At 44.5% G+C, this 24,664-nt stretch overlaps 1 protein-coding gene across 2 annotated transcripts in view; it reads left to right on the forward strand.

Moving 5' to 3' along the window:
* Nucleotides 1–6,097, forward strand: part of LOC142032979 (A-kinase anchor protein 1, mitochondrial-like) — a 29,849-nt gene extending 23,752 nt beyond the window's left edge. For both annotated transcript variants that reach the window (XM_075032473.1, XM_075032474.1), the window contains exons 7-11: nucleotides 257–407; nucleotides 1,019–1,086; nucleotides 2,558–2,631; nucleotides 3,420–3,485; nucleotides 3,630–6,097. In XM_075032473.1, the coding sequence (XP_074888574.1) occupies nucleotides 257–407; nucleotides 1,019–1,086; nucleotides 2,558–2,631; nucleotides 3,420–3,485; nucleotides 3,630–3,689 (419 nt within the window). In that variant the 3' untranslated portion in view covers nucleotides 3,690–6,097. The remainder of the gene's footprint in view (nucleotides 1–256; nucleotides 408–1,018; nucleotides 1,087–2,557; nucleotides 2,632–3,419; nucleotides 3,486–3,629) is intronic.
* The last annotated feature ends 18,567 nt before the right edge of the window (nucleotides 6,098–24,664 follow it).

A 24,664-nucleotide genomic window follows, 5' to 3' on the forward strand; every position in this document is an offset into this window, starting at 1 on the left:
GAAGGCTGGAAGGGAACTGGATAGCTGGGTAGAACAGCATGGAAGTGGCAGACAGAGACTTGAGAGTAAACCCCACTTCTCCTGCGTCCCAGCTGCAGGCCTTGTCTGGTGGGGGTGTGGGTGGTGGTGAAAGAAGATGGAGGCAGCATAAGAAATGCTGTTGATTCTCAGTAGATAAGTACTGATGCCTGAAGCGCTAATTTCTGGAAATCCACTTATGCTGAGCCTTTCTTCTCTGTACTCCTGTGTTTTGCAGTCGGTATTATCTGCGCGGCTCCAGGCCTGGATGGGGCATGGTTACGGGCTCAAGTTATTAGCTACTTCGAAGAGACCAGTGAAGTGGAGCTCAGATACGTGGACTATGGAGGATACGACAAAGTGAAGATTGACACGCTCAGACAAATCAGGTCTTTAGCTCCTCTTCTGTGGGCTGAGGCAATATCTGGCTTGAATCTTCATATACCGTTTGAATTGCTTATAGGTTTTTCCACAGCTGAAGCGGGAAATGGTGGAAAGGTTTGGCTCAGCAGCAGCTGTGGATTCCTTGGGAGCACAGCAAGCTCTTGCAAGGCTTTTTTGAAGGGGAGGGGAGAGGAAATGGCAACTTCTGCCACTTCAGCGTGGAAGCTGAGTGAAAGGATGCCTTCAGGAGGCCCTAAATTGTAGTTAATTGATGAGCTAGAAATAAGATTCAGATTCTCTATGCCCCAGCCCCATTGGCTGGGAGAGCTGTATTGGATGGGGGTTTTCTTAGACAAGCCCATTAAATACTTGATTGTGCCCCAGAGGTGAGAGAAAAGCAGTACAGCTTGGAGCCCAATCCAACTTGGTGTGCTAATCAGACTATTTATTGCTGTTGCTTAGATTGCTGGGAGAACAATCTGATTTATTTTTTTTTACTGTCATCAATTTTAAACTGAATTCCTGTAAGGTGACATTGATTAATCAATTGCTCTAAAAGAATACAGGAGTAACTTAAAGCCATGTTCTTACTCTGATTGATTCTCTTTTCTTTAAGGTCTGATTTTTTATCACTACCTTTCCAAGGAGCAGAAGTTTTACTAGACAACGTGGTGCCACTTCCAGGTAATGGAGCTCTCAAGACATACCGTTGGTGCTCCTCCTGCAGGTTTAAATGGATACCAACTGTGTACAAGCGATGATTCTGTCTAAACCTTTTCCCTCCTATTGCAAGCGCAGCCTCTGATGTGACTAGAGCAAGATTGGAAAAATTGTATTTTATTCTTCTAAATGTGCTAGCACGGCATAACCTGTCAGGCTCCAGGGGAAAGATGATAAATGTTCAGGCTTTTTCCTGGATGGAGGAGAGAATGAATTACTCTCCTAAACAGCAAGTTGGCAGGACTGGCAGGGTACAGGTGAAGTAGCTGTAACTACTCTGCCTTCTTCTGTCAGAGAGTAGCTGTAAACGCAAACTTAGTTTTTAATCTGCTAGATGAGTATCTGACATTTTCCTACTAAAATGACTGATGTGTATAGTTCTGTGTTCAAAAGACTACCCTCCAAGCACTGGAAGAATGTCAGTCACTACCTAGAAATGCTTTGGTTTGCGCCCCCCCCTTTTTTTTTTTTTTTCCTTTTTTCTAGTGGTGTTAGAGATGCGTGCTCTATTGATGTCTAAAAAGCTGCCCTTCTGGGTGCGGAAGGGGTGTCTGTAGGTGTTAGGGGTCAGGCCAGGTTTCACCACTGGGATGTGTGGCTGGCAGGACTCCAGGAGGTACAGGAGGCTCTGCCAAGACTGTAGATGGATGGCGAGGTTTAAGCTGCTTCTTGCAGAAGTCAGTGTTTTCCATGTTCCCTGAGGTAATCGACCTCCTTTGGGATTTGTAAGGAGTTCACTTGCTGCTGGAGGCGGTCTCAGGGTGGGGAGCACAAAGGAGAAACTTCATTTTGCAGTGATTTGGTAGGAAATAAGCAACTTTCCTCCAAAATGAAAATACTTCTGAAATGTCTGGTCTGCAGTGTAGATTGTAACTGTATTGCCTGGGACACAAGAGTTTCCTGCTGCATTAGAGGTGTGGAGTTAGCAACAGTGCCCACGTAAGCTGTGCAGGCTGAGAGACCTGAGCTGCCAAGAGTGCATTTGGCACTGTTCAGGTGCCAGCCGGCCTGTGATACAAATGCTTCGGAGTTCCCGTTCACAGTATTGCACTCTGTGCAGGGTCAGTAATGTCCTGAGGCCCCTGAGCTTAGTTTATTAAGGATCAAAATACTAATGGCAGCTCAAACGTACTGCAGAAGTATACTTTTCTGTCTTTAAAGCCTCCTAATTCATCAGCCACTTATGTTCACATTAGCTGAGCTAGTGGCTTTAGAAAGCACTTCATCCTTTCCCTTCAGCAACACAGCAGGCACAATACTTGTGTGATCTCCAGCTTACTAGACTGGTTTCAGCAAATGCGTACAGCAACAGTAGGTGGGGATTCTCTGGCCTAACTTATGTAGGAGGTCAGACAAGATTAGCTTAATAGTCCCTTCTGGCCTTTAAAGCCTGTGAATATCTCATTTGTTTTCTCCTGCTCTTTTCTTTCCCAAGACGAGGATCACTTTTCGCCTGAAGCCGACGCCGCTGTTAGTGAGATGACCAAAGGCGCAGTCCTAGTGGCACAGGTACATGAGAGCTGCCTGGAAGTCTGGTTGCCAATTTGACTGCTGCTGTTGTCCTCTCTGCCCCCTCGCATACCGTGCGTGTTAAAATCGAAAACAAAGCCACAGCCTGTAAGCCTGGCTGCTGGGCAGGATTCTTGTCGAGCAATCTCGGGCGCCGAAAACTTCCTTGTGTGGCATCAGGACCGCTCAGGACTGCCTGGCTGGGAAGGGATGAGTATTCCCTCTTGTTACTGATGGGGGCAGAGAGGAAGGGCACCTGGATGGATTTACAGAGCACAAAGTGGCCTGTTGTCCAGCGGATCAAATATTCCCCTGGGTCTGCGCTGCTTTGCCAGTCTCAACAGTCTTTGCAAGACTGACAGCCAGGACTTGGCCTCTGGCTGGCCGGAGGGAGAAGTAAGGGCATCCCAAAGGCTTCTGCATGCAGTGCCTGGTCTCAGCGAAGAGGCACTTGCCTCTTCCGAAGTGCCTCTGACAGTGGCTGTAGCTGTGCACGTAAGGCAGTTGGGACGAGTGGGAAGCCGATAGCGCTTGTGACGCTCAATCTCGCAGCTTCCTTGGGTTTTAGTGCAGTGCTCAAATGCATCACTAATTCTAGCAAGGGCACGGATTTGAGCGACCAGAGCGCACTTGCCGGCAGGGTGTCCCAGCTGCCTGGTGGCAGGAGCTACATTTCCACGAGCCTACGCTGAGTCTGAGGATCTGATATGCAGTGAATGATGCTAGCCTTGCACCCTGCACGGCTCGGACCAGAATTGCTGCACGCTAATGTTCTTCTGTGTTTCCAGGTCACAAATTATGACAGCGCAACAGGTCTGCCACTGATACAGCTGTGGAACTTGACGGGAGATGAGGTGGGTATGTTAACATACCTATTTTTTCAACACTGATAAGGTATATGATTATGCAGACTTTTTATTGCTGGTTAGGAACTTGCTGATGCTTCTTGCTAGTAGTTTGTTCACCTTTCTACTTTTTTTTTTTTTACCTCCTTGTAGGTGGTGTCGGTCAACAGAAGTCTGGTGGAAAGAGGGTTTGCTCAGTGGCTTAACTACTAGCGATGTCCTAGATGCCTCGACAACACTTTCTACAGAGAAAAATAAAAGAAGGAATCTTGTTTTGCACTGTTACGATTTGGTTTGGCAACCTTTCATAAGACAACCTGTTTACAGCTATGTGTGGATTTTTGTGGTCCATTGAAACTCATTCTGCTCAACTGTTACCGTTTCACTAGAAACATGTACCTCATCTGGGTGAAAGCTGGGGTGTTAAAAGCCATAATGACAGATACTGTAGCTTTAAAGCAAAAAATCCTGCCCGGCCTCTACTTAAAAGTTGAATGGAAAAAACCTTAATACCTGGGGGCTTGCTTGAAGCTAGCAAATGCCCTGAAATGTTAACTGTGGTTGCATTTTTGTTCAAGATGTATAATGCCCCGTGAACTTAGCGTCTGCTTTTCTTAAAAGCTACAACGGTTGTCCTTTTTTAACAGGCTCTGCCTATGAAATTAATGAATGTTATTAAGGAATTTAATGTTTAGTTATGGATTTTTCTATATTGTGCCACTAACCTGCACAAATAACATTCATCTTGTGTCTTCCTTATGCCAGGAGGTAGATGAATTGCATTCGTTGCACTTACTGTGGCACATGTCTCTCTGCAGTCATGGTTTTTAGGCTTGATACGCTTAAGGAAGAAAGCTTTTCTGTGCAGATGCTTGAAGTGCAGGATATGTTACCACTACAATTGTTGCTCTGAAATGTCGTGTATTTAAAGAAAAGAACTGATTGCCAAGCCCAATTGTAGTTTATATTTTTCTAGCTGTGCAAGTCTGTAAATATATATAAAAAAACATTGTAATATTTTGTACAAGAAAAACACTGGAAACAAAGGGAACTTTACAGAAACTTTTTCACACCAAAATGTCCTATGTAGGTAGAACTGGTTTGGAGTGCATTAGGGTAGCCAACATACTTGGAGCATCTGAATGTTGTGTTGTGTATATGCGGACCACACCGGAATAGTGAGAGACACCATGGCCAAACTGCGAGAAGAACTGGAGAAGCGAAAAAGGGAACGAGAGAAACAACAAAACTGGTTTGAATCATGGTTCAACCATTCACCGTGGTTAACCACCCGGATATCTTCCTTGATAGGGCCGATCGCAATAATTATGGTAGCATTGATTTTTGGACCCTGTATACTGAACAGGCTCGTGTCGTTTGTCAAAAGCCGACTAGAAAGCGTTAACATCATGTTTGTAGAACACCAACAACTGCTTTAAGAATGTATTCACTCAGCACTATCCCCACTAATTCCCCGACTCACCCCTTAACTTCCTTACTTACCTACCCTGATCAACTAACTTATGGTGCCTGTAGTTTTTTATTTAAATTTATAGTATATATTTTTGACATATATTTTTTTAAGATTGTTATAGAAATATAAACAATAAGAGTTTTATACTAATAAAATTTTTAACATTATTATATTTTAACTAATTTAATTATGCATAGGGAGGGGGGAAATGTAGGTAATTAGGGTCTGGCGGTCGGAAGATATCGCGTTGTACGGAAAGTTAGAGCCCCTCTCCTAATGACCAATAGTGTTTAGTTTATGATGTAAGCAGACGGAAGTGGCGTTGTAAACCCAAGGTATATAATGCTGTGTCAATCACCAATAAACGCCATTTGCTATCCACCACATTGGTGTCTGCAAGCTGATGGACGGGGATCGCCATTCCCGAACCAGGTCGCCACGTCTGCCCTTAGGCGACAATGTTGGGAGTGTTTCAGCTCTGCTGTATACAGGATTAGTATTCCCTTAGATTGCTGTCTGGTTTGAATTGTGATCACTGCATTCTTTGCTATGTTGCTGTACAGATCTGCTTAAAAAAAAAAAAGTAACAACTTGGCATTAATATTGCAGTGGTGTTCTCAATTTTTTTTTGTTCCTTTTTAGATTTCTATTACTTATTTAAAATTTTGCTCAAGTAATTTAAGCCAACTTAATACTCTTAAACACATGCCCTCTCATGTATATCATTTTAGATGTGTATTGAGCTGGGATTTATTGCTGGCAGAGAAGATACTTGCCAGGAAAATGTTGATGTAGTCAGTCCTCAGAAGTTTTTTCTGGTGGGTTCAGGGATGTCCTTACATCCTATGAGCTAATGTGTTGGTGCATCACATTTGGATAGTTGCCTACAAAAGCATTTGGTCCGATCCCTTCTGATATGGTATGGTTATATCTTTTTTTTTGAGTTCTCTACTATTCGGTGCTTATGATTTAATGTTCATGTTTGCAATAACATCCAATGAAACCTAAACTTGGTAACTCAGTTGAGTCTATAAAACATATATCCTTTTGGAATGTTTCTTTCCATTTCAATTAAAGCTTGAATTTTAAGCCATCTTAATCAAACTGTGATGAGTGAGAGCCTTCATTTCCTGACCTCTTGCGATGTAGGGTTGGGAAGGGAGCTCCATGGGCTAAGCAGGTCAGATAAGATCCTGATGGCTTTTCAACAGATGTAGAAAGGTCAAGCTTCAAATCTCCTGGGTTTCCTTTTACTTCCAGCTGAAAACTGGGTTTATTTTTATGATGAATTACTTATTAGAAAGCCTTAGTCTGAGCAGCGGTACTCAAGGCTGTTGAAACTGTTATATATTTGTGGAATTCCTTTACTCTAGACTGGGGTTGTCCCTTTTGCCACACTTGTGTGTTGAAAAGTGAAACTTGGGAGTCTGTTGTGCGGGCTATAAAATCCCCTCTTTAAAATGTTGACCGGTTTCTTGTTCAAGCCAAGCAGTGCAATTTGGTGTCCTAGTGAACAGTTTGTCCTTAGCCTGGTGTTGGAGCACCTTGCAACTGGGAAAGTCTATTCTTGCAGTAGAATGTATTCCACTGTGTGGAAAAGAAGCAAAGGCCTGGGCTGGACCAACTATGCTTGGGCTGCACAGAACAAAGTGTGTTAAACTCAAAAGTACTGCTTTGGTGGTCTGTAGATGTGTACACATGCGCACACAGTTGTTCAGAGTTCCACATACTGGTCTTCCAGATCTCAAGGATTAAAACAAATCCATTGGGTTCGCTGCAGAGTATACGTACAACCCATAGATGCTCTGGCTACAACTTGGTGCTGCTTAGGCAAGTGATATGTGAAGAATAAAACATCGGGGGTTTTGCTGGGGGAGTAGTGGGTCTGGACGTTAGCGCAGTTCGAGAATGTCCATCCTTACTGCTTCTCACCCCAGGAAGAAGGTTTCACTTCACAGGGTTTCTCAGTCCTTGCTAGGCTCCAGTATCTGCTGAGGGATGCCTTTCACCCTCAGGCGTGATCTCCCAGGTGGAAATTTGGTAGCTGGCTTCTTGCACTGTGGGTGGTTAACGTTACTGATAGCCGGAGCACCTGAGTGGTGGGTGTGTGGCATGCTGAGCTCTCTGCCACAGTTGCAGGCAGCCTGTCTGGATTTGCTGTTTCAAATTGCCTGCCAGTCGTCTTTCCTCGGACAGAGTTTCTGGCCAAGGGGAGGAAAAACGCTGCCATGTATCTGTGAAGGAGGTTGTCTGTCCTTCAGCTCTGTAACTTGGGTTCAGCAGCTCCAACAGTGCCTTACCGAGTACCTTCCCTGCTAGGTGAGGTCTCCCCTAATTAAACCAGTTCTCCTGGGCAGGAGCCAACCTCCTGAGGAGGGTTTGCGTTTCAGCCTTAGGGCGGTGTGACCTTGTAGCTCTCTCTTGCCAGTGCCCGGCGTGGTGGACAGGCTGGAGATGAAAGGTCAAGAGAAAACGAAGAGCCCTGCGCTCCGGTGTCAGTCTGATGCAGGTGCAGTGCCCAGAGGAGTTCGCTTGCATTTCTTCTGGATTTGTCTCCCCAGCTTTTTCTTTACTGAGGGAAGCTTTGTCCCCTGGGGCTAGATTCACGCTGGGTCAGAGAACTACAAACCGTCAGTGATTGTGTGAGGAGAGAACTGTTGCAGCTTTCTCTAGCTACGACCTGGCCAGAACATGGGAGTATAAAATAATAAAAGCGTGGAAGTGGCTGGGCTGGGGCTTTGCTGGGGTGAGCTGCTTCCAGGGAAGGTGCAGCTCCGCACGGGGTGGGTAACGCAGCCCCCTCCCTCCTGGGAAGGTGCTGGTCCCTCACGAGCATGGTACTGTGCAGGTACTGTCTTCATCCTTCTCCACCTCACACCAGTGCTCTTCTGACTCCTTTTGAACAGACTTTTTTTCTTCTCTGAAGCCTGTCCTGATGCTGGAGTCTCGCTGAACAGGTGAAATGGAGCTGTTGTCATCCCGGTGGGATGTAGGAGCAGGGTGGCTGCAGTCCAGGCTTGCTTACTGAATGGCAAAGTAGAAGAGGAAGAACAAAGTTCAGAATGACAGTCCTGAGGTGGTAGCACCATCCCAGGGGAATGCAGATGCTGCAGTTTTAGGGTTTGGAAGCAAATGGGTCTCCCTCAGCTGTATTCCCATATCCCAGAGAGCTTTCCAAGATACAGTCCGTAGTCATCAGATTCAAACAAACGCATGTTAGTTTGGAACTGGTGGGGTTTTTTTCCTCAAGAGCTTAGAGCAGCCCTGGACTATTTAGTCTGCACCCATGGGGGTGAATGTGTTACTTCATGTTGTTCATGACACATCTCGAAGCTGGTGTTTTCCCTCGCTTTGAGGGGTGTGTCGAAGTCAGGAATCGGCAGTAACTGCTGGCAGCTGGTGTGGGGAGCGCTCCTGTTGTCTGCTCTGTGTCCCTCGCTTTCCTCTGGCTCTGCAGCATGGAAAAACATCCTGTTCCCTATTTGTGTCGTAAGCTGCCTATTTTTTTTAAGCTGTAGCAAATAGAACATTGTAGGGTAAGATTAACTAAAATAAGGAGGTGTTGGCAAGTAACAAATAGGCAACCCTTCTTTCTTTAAAATCAAAAGTCTCAGCCTGAACTGATGCATTAATAGCTTCAGGTGTGTGGGGGTTTTTTGTTTGGGTTTTGTTTTTTTGTTTTGGGGTTTTGGGTTGTTTTTTTTTTTCATTATGGACAGGGGTGAATGGCATTGCTGAGGTGGGGGAGTTGGATATGGACTGCTTGGAAAAGAGCAGGGGGAAAAGTACAGGTCAAAAAAGAACAGGGGAGGTTGAAACAAAGTAGTTGTATTTGCATCTTCTTTTCCGAGATGCAGTGGCGGTGCTTTGTGCCCCGTCAGACCTCAGGAATGTAGCTGGGGTGGGCTTTGAAGGGCTCACACTGCTTGTAATATCAGCCATGTCCCCAAAGCAGCTCTATAATTCTTGCCCGCAAACCTGAGGTTGAGCATACGTGCATCTGAGCTAAGCCATCCTGTGGGGTTAGTTTGACTGAAGCCATTCAAAGGGGTTTTCCCCTTTGAAAAGTGGTAATTTTATTACAGGTAAAATGAATGAGGTCTCTGGAGATGCCTAATTTATAACTTCCGCAGGGAAAGCTTCCCGCCGGCCGCGAGGCACGTTCCGGCGTTCCCCCGCCGAGCAGCCCCTGGAAGCCCAGACCTCCCCTCTTTGGGCTCTTTCCGAGGATGAGGGGTGCTTCCTACGAGCCTTCCTCGCTTCCCAGCCTCTGCCCTGGGCAGCCGGGCAGGAGCTTCTCCCCGGGGCAAGCGGCACCTTCCTGGCAGACTCTCTCGAGCAGCGGGGCCATTCCTTAGGCAAAGCCCGGAGATGATTTTCCTTCGGCACATGGACTCAAAGGCTCCTTAGTGAGGGAGGAGGGGAGGAGCGAAGAGAGTGTTTTTGGAGCAGATGGAGAATAATGGTGCCCCTGTCCGATGCTGGCACTTGGAGCACCGGCACGAGGAGCGGTTCAGCCCCTTCCCTCTCACGGCCACGTATGCAGCCTGCTCGCCGTGCGGCAGGGAACCTGGCGCTGCAGTTCCATCGTGGAAACTTCATTGGCAGTGGGTTTTTCCGAAAAAAAAACCCAAACAAAAAGAATCCAATGGAAACTTTATTTTTACTTCCCTTCTACTGTGTGACACAAATCTATTGGGTCCTGTCTCGGTGCTGTCCCTAGGAAGCCCATGTGTCGGAGGCTGCTGAGCTGGAATTAAAGAACATGTGTCTTGCATTTAGTTTATTGCCTCGGGGCTGTGTTTTGGCTTCAGTCACCTCTGTTTCCTCTCCTCTTCCTTCCCTACCCCCTTCAAAAGAAAAACCAGCAACAATGCAAAGCAAGAGGAAAAAATTCCGGCTGCACTGGGCAACAGCGGGGATGATGGCAGCCGTGGTGTCAGGGCTTGGGCTTTTTGCCAGGGGAAACGTAAACGGTTCTTGTAGGACAGACGTGCTGGGGCTCTGCTGTGTGAGACTGGTCACCGCAGCGATCAGACTGGAGGTCTGCCTGGCCCATACCCACTCTGGCAGTCCAGGTAATTCGGGCAAAAGGTACAAAAGAGGGATCTCCTACAGAGCGGTTTTGCCCCGACACGCTCCTGGTTTCCATCTGTGAGCAGTGCAGGGACTTCTGAGCCAAATGCTGCACGCAGTGTTGCACTTAATAGACACATATAAACTACCTCTGGTGAATTTGTATAATGGTGTTTTGAGTCCATTTGTCCTTCTGACCTTCACGACATCCTGTGGCAATATGTCCCACAACTTAATTACGTGTGGGTGAAAAAAGTGCTTCCTGTTTGCTTTCTAAATTGCCTGAAAGCATCCCTGGCTAATCCATCATCCTGATACCACGGAAAGGTGAGTAATGGCCCTTGCTTTGGCTTGTCTATACTGCCTGCAAGTTTATAGACTTCTCTTCTGTCACCTGTCTCTGTTCCAGGCTGAAGCGTCCGAGGTCTATTTAGCTCCTTACGTGGGAGCTGGTGGGTACCATACATCCTCCCTGACACCCAGGCCTGGACCTTTTCTAGCCCTATAGTGCCTTTTCTGAGCCGAGCGCCTACCAGAAGCTTTCCTCCATGTGCTGGATCAAGAACATAGAAGAGCTGCTGCAGATTCCCAGGTGTGCGTTTTGGTGTCTAAAAACGGGGTTGGACGTTTATGACGGTGTTCTCCATCCTCGTGGGAGGAGATGATGGGGGTTGTGCTGTAGTTGTGACTGCGCCGAGGTTTCAGCCTTCCCCTGGGAGAGGGGAGATGGGATCAAAGGGACTCACTGGTTTGTGCAGTTCGTGCCCCAGCTTCAAAACTCCGTGTGTTGTGTGTGATGTTCTTTTTTTTGAACCTGAACTCCACAGCTGGGATTCGAGAACGCTGATGAGACGTTTCACACTGTTTCAAGTGAGGTGCCCTCATTTCTGGAAAACAGCACTTTCAAAGTAATATGTGGAATCTGGGTTTCTCTCCTGTGTGTTGTCTGGGTCTCGAGTGCCTGTGTGTCTCTCCGAGTGCACGTAAACCACTTTTCTGGCCCTGTCAAGAAACGCTCTTTCATTCGTAGCAGCAGATAGCAACATAAGCATCTCTTGGTTAAATCACGCTCCCCTACTTAGCTCTGCATAGGACTGCAGGAGCAGCTGACCCTGAGGTTTGCTATAGACAACTAGATGCTTGTGGGAAGTCAGTGCCCAGAGAAGATGACAAAATCCCATTAGGAAACACGTCAGATCTTTCCCCTGTCTCCCAAGCGCTCGTGGGTCCCCCCACGCGCACGGAGGGCAAGGAGCTGGGCTGAGCTGGGGCCAGCTGGCTCCTGCGCTCGGGCTCTGCCCTCCTGCAACGACTCCTCTCCAGGAGCCGGTTTTCTCTCCGCCTGCTGCCTTTCCTTCGCTTACCAGTGCCGTACCCAGACGGCACAGGGTCTGACGGTGTCCAGAGCTCTGCTGACCCGCAGCCTCTCCAGCGACCCACGCGCTGCTCCCCTTCTCCTGCCGTAAGGCAGCACCGGAGCGAAACGGTGGGCGGGTGATGGAGGGATGTTATCGTTCGCAGGAGAGCACACAGCTCCCTCAGCCGCCCCGCGATCGCCCGGCGTGCCTGCTGGTGCTTCTTGCTGCCTCCAGCCCACGTTGCTGCCTCCGGTTCTTCCTCGGCGTTCCTGTCCCCGGTTGTATTGGGTCTGGTTGAGATGGAGTAAATACTCCCCATAGCAGCCCTCGTAGTGCTGTGCCCTGCATCAGTAGCTAGAAAGGTGTTGATAACACACCAATGTTTTGGCTACTGCTGAGCAGTGCTGGCACAGCATCAAGGCTGTCTCCCCAACATTTTTGCCCTCCCCTCAATGGCAGGCTGGGGCAGGGCAAGATCTTGGGAGGGGACACAATCAGGACAGCTGACCTAAACTAACCAAACAGATATTCCATACCATATGACGTCAGCTCAGATATAAAAGCTAAGTAAAGGGAGACGGAGGGGGGGCATTTTGTCTTCCGGAGCAACCACCACGCGTACTGAAGCCCTGCTTCCCGGGAAGTGGCTAGACATCGCCTGCTGATGGGAAGTAGAGAATAACATCATTTGTTTTCCTTTGCTTTCGCGCGCGCGACCTTTGCTATCACTGTATTAAACTGTCCTTGTCTTGACCCATGAGCCTTTTGTTATATTTTCTCCCCCCCAGCTGAGGAGGGGGAGTGATAGAGCGGCTTTGGTGGGCACCTGGCATCCAGCCAGGGTCAACCCACCACAGTTAGTATGACAAATTAACAGCAACTCCAGATTGTCAATACTTCTAAAGGTCTCAAATTTTCCAAGGGCGATAGGGAAAAATATACCAACGTCCAAACCCATCACAGAGGGTTTGCAGTTGGACATCCTTTAAAGGTCATTTTCCAGAGAGCTCAATATTCCATATGCCACACTATTGAAAATACCTGGCACATACTTACGGTAATGGAAAAGCCATCTTCATAACACTTGTCGGGGCCCGAAAGGAGTAATTTAGGATGACCTCTCTCCCCTTGGCACCAACGACCAAGTTCATGATACTCCTGGACTGAGTTAAGGTGAAACGACACCAGCCAACCAGTTTAACAATCATGAGGTTAGATGCAATAACTCAAGGGCAACTGCTTAACTGGACAACTCAACTAGACAAACAAGTCCCATGCCACATGTCTTTCACAATTTGATAGAGAGGAGGGGAGAGAGAGAGACAGAGACAGAAAAAGAAGATATCACCACCCAAGGATCCAGTGATGTCCCGTTGGTCCTCTTGATTATTGGTGTCTTGGTGGTGGGGGTCCCCCCCCAGCTCCTGATGGTACCATTTTATACAGTCTGAGTCCCAAAATCTTTGCCTCGTTCCAAGAAACTTACAGAAGTAGTCAAGGCAATGGCATGTTTACCACGTAGACTTTGGTACCCACGCGACGATCGCGTGGTGTCTCCAGTCCACTGCACATGCGCATGTGTTCTTAGGGGGTCATCAGTTGTCGGGTGCCCCCATTGAGTGCCGTGACCACCAGTCAATCTTTCATTGCACCTGCGCCATAGAGATTGTGCCAGGCTGTGTGTTCCTGTCGTCATTAAGGTGACAGTCAACCGCAGGGCTCTGCTCTGTAAACTGGTGTAGCGTTCTTGCTTGTGGTTTCCTCTGTACCAAGAAACATTTAAGGCAAATGTCTGTGCATCTGCCCCCTACAACACTGATGCCAAATGCAACTGCTACGCTCTTGATAGCCTAACTCCTACACCTTCCTGTGAGAAGGCATGGAGCAGATATCAGAAAGCTTGTAAACAGCAAAACAGGTCAGACCTATAAGCTACGGAAGTCCCAATGCTTAGTAGAAGAAAACCTGCAGTAGATAGTTATTAGATAATACAGCCCTAGAAAAAAGTGTGGTTTTTTTTCTCCAAACCACAATTAGAGGGGTAGACATATTTTGAAGAGCTCTCTCTCCTAAATTGCTATTATTAACTGTATTAAAAGTGACACGAGTGTGCCTGGACAGGCAGTATTCAAGCCGCTTGTGCACAGAAGGATTCCTTCTATGCAATCAACACAAACTGGAGGTTCAGTAAACTCATGACCCAATAAATGCTGTATCAGACAGATATGAATTTCTTCTTGATTAGAGTAGAAGAGCAGGTACCAACACTTAACTGCATACACATTCCATAAAGGAGAAAGTCCCTTGTTAACTAGTTAGATACCTCCTTCTGGTGGTGCAGGGGGTAATGTATTAAATCTTGTGCTGGTGGGTCTATATACACTAGGGATTTGACCATCTGTTTTTAACTCTTTTCATTCTGCTTAAATAATCATAGAATCATTTAGGTTGGAAAAGACCTTCAAGATCACCGAGGCCAACCATCAACCATGCCCACTAAACCATGTCCTGAAGTGCCTTGTCTATGTGCTTTTTGAACACCTCCAGGGATGGTGACTCCACCACTTCCCTGGGCACCCTGTTCCAATGCCTGACAACCCTTTCAGTTAAGAAATTTTTCCTGATATCCAACCTAAACCTCCCCTGCCGTAACTTGAGGCCATTTCCTCTTGTCCTATCTCCAGCCACCTGACAGAAGAGGCCAGCACCCACCTCACTACAACCCCCCTTCAGGTAGACCAATAAGACCACTCCAACAATCAGTAGCATTTGCCTCTAAGCAGGGACCCAGCATCATTAACTACATAGGAATTCAGCTTCACAAGTGTCAAGATTTGCATGTTTTCTTCCATCCTGACCCGAAATAAAATGAAGGCATTTCAATGCCAACAAGGCAGCCCCAACCCAGAGTAGCCACTTAGCTACTACCTAGGGTACTGTACAGAAAATCCTGGTTCAAACTTGTGCTATTTGTCTTCTGGACTGTAGATTGGACCCTACATCCACTTTGGGCAGGGGCTGAGACTAGCTTTCACCTATGAGTTAATCTCATAAACTTAAACCCCCCCAAAAAAATTAAAGAAAAAAGTTTTTGTTAAAGACAAATCCGCAAGAATGATGTGCTGAACTGTGCTCTGGAATGTCAGACCTTCCCTTCCTGGGCAGAGCTTCTGAATATCATTGAAGATGCCTGAAACCTAATTTTTTGTTGTTGTTAAATTACTCAGATGCTGTCCAAGAAATCACATTTAAAGCTGATGTCAGGCAATGGAATTGTTTGGAGTGCTTCAGAAGCAGCCTCATGGAGTAGCGTCCAACATTTTTCAGTAAGCAGTAATAGGTATTACACGAGAGCTCAGGGTAGAAATCAGTTCTCTTTCATGTGATCGCATTTCCCTCATGAACAAAGCCTTTATTTAACAAAGCATTGGAATTGGTTCAATCCTGCAGCAGCACTACTAACTTACTGTGTAAAGAGAAGCTGCTGCAGAGAGAACAAGTCAATTAAAGAAAAAGGAAGCTGCACTGCAATCTTTCAGAGAGATTTTATGGTTACAACAAAGTTAAGAGATTAATCCAATTCTCATTTGCACTGTTTGCCAACAAAAGCTTACACATGACATAGAACAGTCTCTTCACTTTTTAACTGTCTGGAATGCAAATTTCATTTTTATTTTCTCTTTTGAGGGATCAGTCTAACCTTAGAGGAAGACTGCAAAAGTCTTCAGTGTTTTTAATTCACTGCTATTACCCTTTCACTAGTGGTATCCTGAGGCACCAACTTGGGTTAGATACCCTTCAGTGCCAGGTGCTGGGTGCACTCCTAGAAACAAGACAGTGCTACTTCTCTGCTTCCCAAACCAGCTTATACTTCACCAACAGATAGGCCATCAGTTACCTTCCTGTGCGCCGGCGATCGCTACTCGATATTCCAGCTCCCCTCAGCAGCCAGAGGTTTGATGGCAGCAGTGAATTTTCAGCAAGTAATAGAGAAAGTTGAATTAACAACACACCCTAGAGCGCGCTTGCACTGTGGCCATAATTCTTTGCACATACAGAAGTTAGAGTGCTCCCAGACTCATCCGAGATTGCTCAGTGCTGTTCTCACACCTTGTTTCAAATTGTTTCTGGAGTTCAAAGAAAAGCCTGATGAGTAAGAAGCAGTCTACACGTTGACAGCTCAATCAGAACATGCTTTGCATGGTGTGAACTTAGCAAGATAGGTACCAGCACCCTTCACCCCAATCTGAATTAATATGCCATTGCAGACTTCAGTCAGATAAGGATGCCTAACTCATTTCAAGAGCCATCAGCTTAACAGGAGGCACACTTGTTTTGCCCTGCTTTTGAAACCAATGCAAATGTGACCAGTAGGGAGTTGTCAAATCTCCAATACTTAATTTCTAGCACTATGATAAGAGTCAAAATTAAGCTGGATGCTGGGCAAAGCAATTAAAAACATGACTCGGGAATGGTCCTACTTGCATCTGCCTCAGGCACCTTTATCGGCTACAGAAACATGTTAGCGTTGTCCCTGCAGGATTCAGAGGACTAGCGACCCACCTCAGCAATACATGATTCAAGACTTTGACATTGCAAAAGCTACATGAATCCTAAAGGGAATCTTTTCATTCATCCTGATGGCATTCACTGCGGGGATCATCGCTAGAAACACAAATGAAGTGAGCATCAGTGTAGTGACAAAGTTTGTAACAGAGTCTAATGGCTCTACACTGCCTACCTGCTAGGGAAACAGGTCTACTACCTGTATTCACTGCCTGATGATAGCAGTGGTTTTCAGTCTTTTTTTAATCTACACAATTGTTAAAATTCACTTTTCAGCATTTACTTGACATAAATTGTAGGAGAAGCTTGGGTTTGTTGCAACCAGGTAGCTTACATGGAGATTGAAGATGGAGAGGCAACAAGGTCTAGCAATAGTGCTGTGGCCTCCTGTTAGACACAAAATGATCTTTCTGTTCGCTATGCTGAACAATGTGTAGAATACTCACATAGGTTGTCCATGGCAGAACCAAAACTGGAAATCCATCTCTGGTAACTCTATCTGGAAAGGACCTGCCTTACATAAACCATAAGAGACTCCACAGCTGAAGTCCTTTCTACTAAAGCAGTGTATCAGACCTCTCTGCAAACTCTAGGCAGGTGTAGTGCCTCTGAACAGGAAGCATTATCTTTCTCCAGTAGGCGAGAAAAACACAATAAACTTGGTAGCTTGTCTTAAACCCTGTGCCCAGGAATCCTGGATTCTAGTGCATTTCCTCAGCCAGCCAGCAGCATCATCTCTCCTGTTGTTAAATGACAGCACATATAGAGCAGTGTTCATCAGCTGGCATATGGGTGAATTATTGTGGAAAAGCTGGCTTCAAGTCCTTTTTCAAGGTGGAGTAGAAAACAGCACAATCTCCAGTTATCTGTTATTATTCATTATTAAGAGAAAAAAAGAGTCTTAGAGTGATAGTTTATGTAGCGAGACGTATACAAAACTAAAGTAGCTGTCATGCCGCAGCTATTTCATCTTATTCTCTTCAACCTGCTCTGCCAGTTAATCTCAATGCAGTCAGCAGAAGGCAGTACATATAACAGCCACTTCATTATGCTCCAGAATGGGAAAGTACATACAAGCTGCTTGTATAGCTTCTCCAGCCTTTTTGCCCAGCTGCACAGAGGATCCACAGCTTACAGAGCTGGGAAACGTCCTATTTTCTTTTTACGTTATTCAATTCATTACCTAACCTTCAAGGGCCTTGCTGTCACTCATAAGCAAAAGCATTTTGATGTGTGCGTGCTTTGTTACAGAAAATTATGCTCAGAGCAAGTGCCTGGTAAATCACGGGGGGGAGTTATCTCCATGAGAAGAGATTCCCAAGCCACCACAACCAGCCCGTCAATTATTAGAGAAGTACTTTGGGGAGGAAACGGAGTTAAGCAAAGGCTGTACCATATGTAATGTGCAGTGCTTTCAGTTGTGTGATGTATTCTCATTTAGATAATGTCACTTACAGCACAAGTTCAACAAGATGTTACAGAAAACGGGCTTGTCAGCCAAAGAAGGATTTCAGGCAGTATCCTAATTCTTGAACACAGTCTATTGACAGTGATCTACAGCTGACAGGCAAGCTCCCTAGCAGATGGGAAGCTGGCAGGCTGTTTTGATAGCTGTAGTCCAAGGAAGTTTGCCACCGAAAACTCTGACAGTTCTATAGCAGCGTAGACAAACTAAATACGCAAACTGTAAATATAATTAAAAGGACTAGAAGGATTGGTTATCAAGGGAGAACTAGAAGGGTTTGAAAGGTATATGTGGAAATATTTGGGCTAACACATAGGAGTTGTATGACAACATTAAAATACGAGAATGATGAGTATCAGGAAAAGAATAAATTTATGGTGAAATCCACAAGTCTGTTTACTAAAGCTACAGATACACTTAACTAAGATAATTAAAAGCTATAAGCAGACACGACATTTAAGGAAAAGGATTATAGGAAACAATCTGGCATCAGCAAAGAATAAGTGATCCAATATAGTTTTCGTGACTAAATCTTGCAGAGGACACACAGCAGACCACAGATACAATATGCACATATATGCACACAGTTGCTATCTCTCCCCATTTACTTGGGTTCTACATTTTTAGGTCTTTTGATTCAACACCAATATGTCATTTCTCATATGATATTAGGACTTCTCTTCTCAGAGTGAACATTTAGTTGTGTCTGTCAGGAAGACATACTCAAACCTCCGTGTGTGCCAGCGGCAGAGAGTCCTGGAGCAGCCTGCTCTTGAGGGTCAGATCACCCATGCTGTCACGGCTGTCCGTAGGACCAAGCAGGCAGCACTTGCACAGCGCAGCAGCTGTGGTTTGACACCCGTTGCAGATGAACGGGTCAGCACAGCAGGCACTCGCGCTGCTCTGCAAAACCAAAGGCGGTGACAAGGCACATTCAGTCAGGCTGTTTACAGATAGGGATATTGTCAGTTAAAGTAAGTAGATGACAAAAAATGCTCTGCACGGAGTTTACTCTTTTAGCCGACAAATAGCAAAACTGACTGTGTGTCCATTCAAGGTGCATATTAATTTTCCTCTTCATTGTACTACTCATTAAGTATTACTTTTACACTGGGCATAGAGAGAACATAACTGAGAGTAACAGCGATGTCTGACTCCAAGCCCCTCTCTGAGACCCCTGCAAGCAAGGACAAAGAGAGCACCCAGTTTGATGGGGGACAGAAACCAGCAACACTCCTAGGGGTGTAAAGGCTATACATGAGCCAGTGCACTCTTCTTGCATAAACACCAGTAAGGTCACCTCCCAAACATGACAGACAGCTGTACATTTTATCTTCAGATTTACATTCAGGATGAAGTAGTCACAGGCCAACAACTCGCTCAAAGCATAGTTAACAAGCAAAAACTTACCAACATCATCCCTAAGATTCTCTTCTATAGTCAGCAGTCTTCTTGTAGCTTGAGAGATACATTTCCCAAAGGATGCTTTATTTTTTTTCCCTCCCAGGACTGTTCTTTGTTCCATAATGCTTCATACAACTTCTCTCTTGTACAGCTGGCTGAGAGCTTGAAGCTGTTTGACTATCAATTCCTCTACAGATACAGAAGTCTGTCGTAATACTTCAGGGGTTTTTGGTATATTTAAAAATCAGCCTTGAGCATCCCAATGCATACCTGTTGCTGGAGACTCTAGTTAGTGATATCCTGAGCCTGACAAACCAGAAATGCTACCTAAACAAAGCAGCATTAGCTGCATTAAAGTATTTGTCATTTACAATAAAACATTTATTGTTAAGGGAGACATACAAACAGAAAATGACTGAGAAGCCTAGCTAAAAGAACTAGGAGTTCTTACAAGACTTAGAAAACTACCTGTACTTGGGACAAGACTGAAGTAAGCTTGCAGTGGTCTAATTTAAAATAAGAGAGAACACATGGTTGCTATTAAAGGAGTAATCAGCATAATTAAAGTCACTGGTGACATTTCAGTGTTCAGTTTTGGGCCCCTCACTACAAGAAAGACATTGAGTTGCTGGAGCATGTCCAGAGAAGGGCAACCAAGTTGGTGAGGGGCCTGGAGCACAAGTCTTATGAGGAGGGGCTGAGGGAGCTGGGGCTGTTTAGTCTAAAAAGAGGAGGCTGAGCGGAGACTTTATCGCTCTCTACAACTACCTGAAAGGGGGGTTGTAGTGAGGTGGGTGCTGGTCTCTTCTGTCAGGTGGCTGGAGATAGGATGAGAGGAAATGGCCTCAAGTTGCGGCAAGGGAGATTTAGGTTGGATATTAGGAAAAATTTCTTTACTGAGAGGGTTGTCAGACATGGGAATAGGCTGCCCAGGGAAGTGGTTGAGTCACCATCCCTGGAGGTGTTCAAAAAGTGAGTGGACGGGGTACTTCAGGACATGGTTTAGTGGGAATGGTTGACAGTTGGACTTGGTGATGTTGAAGGTCTTTTCCAACCTAAATGGTTCTATGATTCTATGATTTAGAGCATTTGTAAACTAGAAGATAAGGACATCTGAGCATGATGTACCTTTATAAAACATTAGCAAAGTTAGTATCTGGCAAGATTATGTGTCTGATAAACTTTTAAAATAGGAGTAATGCAAGTGCAACATAAAGTGATTGATAAAGATACACTAAATATGGGCAAAGTACATAGCCCAAGATGTAGTTTACAAGTATGTAAAATATGTAATTTATGTATTAAAAGCTACTCTTCTGGTTTCAGCAGTTTTCCTGCAAAGAGATCAATGTTGAATACCCATCCCCTACTAAATCAAAGAGATTAGGATTCTGAAATGGTTAGGGTGTGGATGTTAGTAACAGGAGTTTAACATCTCTCTTTGGGTTTCTGCTGTATAAACATAATGTAACATTATTAATTTTCATGGAACTTTTTGGAGGTGAAATGTAATTAAATGACATATTTACCTGCATTGCCTAGCAGCACTCTGAATGACTGTTTCAAGGAGAAGTATTGTAATAAATGCACTGCTACCCCTGAGTTTGTCTCTCAGTGGGAGCTTCTCAGTGACACAGAGAATTTAGAGTTGCCACTCGAGCCGTGTTAGGTCAGGAGTTAAACCAGGACTTTTTCACACGGGTGAGTAATTCCTACCCTGGAGAGAGACAGACAGACAGACTCACACAGTGATGTTAAAATAACACCACCCTTAGCTTGATAGGAGTGTGTAGTTTTTTCACCCCCTCATAGCCAGTTTAGTGTCTTCTCTTTAAAAGTAGGTGGATAGATTTTTCCTTCGCCTCTTATCAGTATAAGTCTTTTCACTGCCGAGCAGATAAAGACTCTTATTTTTTAAACCAGTGTGCTCAGTCAACACCCTCTGCTGGGTTTGGCAAGTCTCCCTGCATGCGTGATTGTTTAGTCTTGACAGACTGAGACACACTCCAACCACCTATGGAAATGAATCTTCATTCATATTTCATCTTTCCACTTAAGTAATTCCCTTTCTACTTCAGGTCACTATATTTATTTTTAAAAGTAATCAACACGTGTCCTTTATTGTATGTTTTATCCTGTAATACAGAAAATGGGCTTGTTGCCACTGAAGCTCTACAAAAGTACTTCTAAAGCTGATTTTCACTGGATTAGAGTTGTTAGAAGCAGGAGCTGTGTCTGGCCAACAGACACTTTTCTGTGTTCCCTATGTCCCTTCTGCTGTCAAAGACAGACAGATGGCCCTTCTGAGTACCATGTAAAACTCAAGTAAGAGCGTGCTTCTCAAGCTCCAACTGTTTGGAAGCAACGGTCAAGACTCATTTCCCTCCTCCTCTTCCCCCTAATTAATAAGTGACCAGATTTTCCAAACTACTCTGCACATCCTGTAGGATAACCCGTAGGATAACCTGTAGGATAATCCTGTAGGAACGCTGGCAAAAAGTGTAGCAATCCCAGCTGAAGATTCTTTAGGTAGCTCCCAGGGATTGTGCAATGAGTTTTCCAGTGGTTAAGTCTGTATACTTCTGATGTGTTAGACTAATTTAAAGTGAGATCTTGCACCTTGTCTGACCAGCCCATGACAATACATGTTAGTCTCAAACTGTATATCATTGTTGCGTATCAGCATTTTTTGCAGATATTAACAGAAAATCTTGCTTTCACTGAAATTTTGGCAGCATCTTCAATCAGAGGAGACAACAGAGTTATTTTATCAGATCAGACCAGTGAAAAACTGGTATTTTGCCTTTATCAGGGACCAGCATGGGTTATTTCAGGAAAAAATGCAAGAAACATTGTATAGGGTTTTAAACTACTGTCTAATGTTGTAATAAAACAGTTCCCTAAGAAACTTGAAAGTTCTTTTAAAAAGTTGTTCATCTCATGGATTCTTTTCTTGTTTCCCACCAAAACCTTTGGAAATGTTTCTTTGTAGTTAACTCCCAGTACTGCTGGTACATCAGAAGGTATCCAGTGGTCTTCTCTTTTGGTTTTATTTTGGTGGTGGGAAATGCTTTGCTTCAAGAAATCTTACAATAGTTTTGGACAACAGAGTTCCACAAGACAGTTGGGCAAGGACAAAATAAACAGCCTTCATTTTAACTTCATAGCCTTCTGTGATTTCATGCTTTCGTGATTCCTTCATCTTTTACTGTGAAGGAGGATGGGTGAAACCTGTAAAACACAACATCTTTGTTGAGGGAGAGCAGCGAAGTTTTAGAGAATCTTTTTCTATCAGGCGCTACATAAATGCAGCCCTTTCACTCTTGTCTTATTTGTCTCCTCTTCAGAGCAAGTGGTCAGAACCATTCCCGAAGTACCTCTTCTGAATAATTTTGGCATTTGAGTGACGCACACAGATTTGTCACGTGCCATATCTTGGGTGAGGGGGTACAGATGTATCTTACTGCTGCAGCTATTCCACTGGCTCAAGTCCAACTATCTTCTTAGTACTGTATTTTGTGTATATATATATATATATATATGTTAAGCATCCGACTGCAATATTTTATGTACCGTAAAATTATGATGCAACCAGTAACAGAAACTTATTCAACAATGCCGTGATTTTATAAGCAGACCTAAATTGTCTCCAAACTTACTACACCATTTTAAAAAGGAGTGTCACGGACATCATACTTTTTAAAAGACAAACACAGCCTGGGGTTATCACAAGGTGTGAAGTAAAACAATGTTTGGATAGCAATTATAACGTTCTTCACGGTTACATATAAATATCACAGGAATACAAATTACTTTGATCTAAGGAAAAAGCAGTGCAGTATTCCAGGTAGAGTTTAGCAGAAATTTGTTTCATGAAAAGCTTCATTAGCCTGAGTTGTTTTACATCACATTAGCTTCAGACACTCTGGTTTAGCATATGTTTACTTTCTTCCACTCTTACATTCCTTCCTCATCTGTCAAATCCTTCCTGAATGCTTTTTCTATATACTACCATTAGCTTCCATCACCACCTGTTGCACACTACACCATTAAAAGATTCTGATTCAGAAAATACTTCATCTGGCACTAAAGATTCTCTCTAAGAGGGAGGCCGACAGCAGGATTCAACTTGGCTACAGAAAATTCATTTTTCTAAAATTTAAATTTACATACCATGCTAGACAGAATTCCTCTTCACATCCTTCATGATACAGGATCTAGTAAACAAAAGTTGGTGAAACTTCCACATCCCCTAGTTACAGAGATCACTACACTCAAGAGACAGAGGCCACCAAGTCTTTGTCCTGGAATTCTGTATGAAAGCCAATAGCTTTCTATCTAACTCGTGTACATCTTTTAATCAGACATTTGGCAGTCCCTTTTTCTCCTTTTTGTGGATCCCTACCATCTGCCTCTAATCCTATCATCTCTCCTTTGATTCTCCCATCTTCAGCTTTCTTTTTGTTATAGTCCTGGCTTTGTGTGCCATTTCCTACTTTTAAGTTATGGCACTAAGCATGTTTAAATTCCTGCCAATTAAAACTGCAGAGCAGTGAGCCCTCCTGAGAAAACTCACCTGTTTTCTGCTGGTTTAGGCTATAAGAACTGAGCATTTGAAAGCTTTACTCCAGTCTCTGTGAAGAGCTGATCTTGAAGATGGCACTCCCTGTTGGCCCTTTGCTGACCCACATCCCCTGCTCTGGTGGCTGTTATTTCAAAGCCTTTCAGAATGGTCGTCTCCCCAACTCCACTCTGAGCAAAGGTAGCAAGGTGAGGTGGTCTCATGAAGCAACCTGTGTGGAAGACGTGTGGCTTCACTCACTCCCCTGTGAGGCTGATAGGCTTCAGGTTCCCTACATAGCTGTTTTGTACATTCAGAATTGTCAGAACAAACTTTTTCTTTTTTTTTTTTTAAGAAGAAAAAGAGAAAGTGAAGAAGTCTGGAGGAAAGTCAGCACTTAAATGCTGTGAAATAACCATGGCTTAAGTACTCCATCTTAACTCATTGTGGGACATTTTTCTAGTTCTAAAAGGGATAGCAAGATAATTGAAATCTCACCTGCTCTGGCAACACTATCAGTAAATACCATTGGGAACATTTTAAATTAGCATTTTAATTACCAGCATCTCCTCTAGAGCCCTCCTAAAATCTTTCTAAACAGATCTGTGCAAAGAGCACCTTACTACTACATGAAAATGCAAGGCTGGATGATAGTTTCTTTGGGTTTCCATCCCTACCAATGCATCAGTCAATTTGCTGCAGTGGATGGGCAGTAACACTCAGTTACTCTTCTAATCTACATTAGGAATAGTGCTGTAAAACCAAGGGCAAAACTGCAAGGGACAAGCCTAAAGGACACTGTAAACCCATCTGTGGTTGCTGCAACAATGTGAGCTCTGGATACTCATCAGAGGGAAGCACTAGGCACTAGCAGGGAACAAACCAGCCTAAGAGTTAAGACAATCAAGTTCAAATCCCAGCTGTACCTTGACCAATACACTTTTATTACCATTAAAAAAACCATGGATGACAGTGTTCCCCCTTAGTGAAATACTACTCAGTTGGGGTTTTTTTGGCTAGTTACATGTGAACTGAGTGTTATATTCTTCCCTCCTTCCCATTTCATTCTTTTTTAAACAGGCATGATCTCTTAAGGTGGGAGAAAACTACAATACTGGTGCCAAAGTCCTCCTGTCAGTCTCTTCAGAAGCTGAGAGGACTACTGGCACTAGCCCAGGAAAAGCAACAAAGAACAGTACAAGTTTGGATAGCAGCTAGACTTGCAAACCTAACAGCAATGCAAAGTAAACCAAACACGAAATAAAATGATGATTGGCAGAGATA

The sequence above is a fragment of the Buteo buteo genome, chromosome 7, assembly GCF_964188355.1.
Source record: "Buteo buteo chromosome 7, bButBut1.hap1.1, whole genome shotgun sequence".
NCBI classification, from domain to species: Eukaryota; Metazoa; Chordata; class Aves; order Accipitriformes; family Accipitridae; genus Buteo; species Buteo buteo.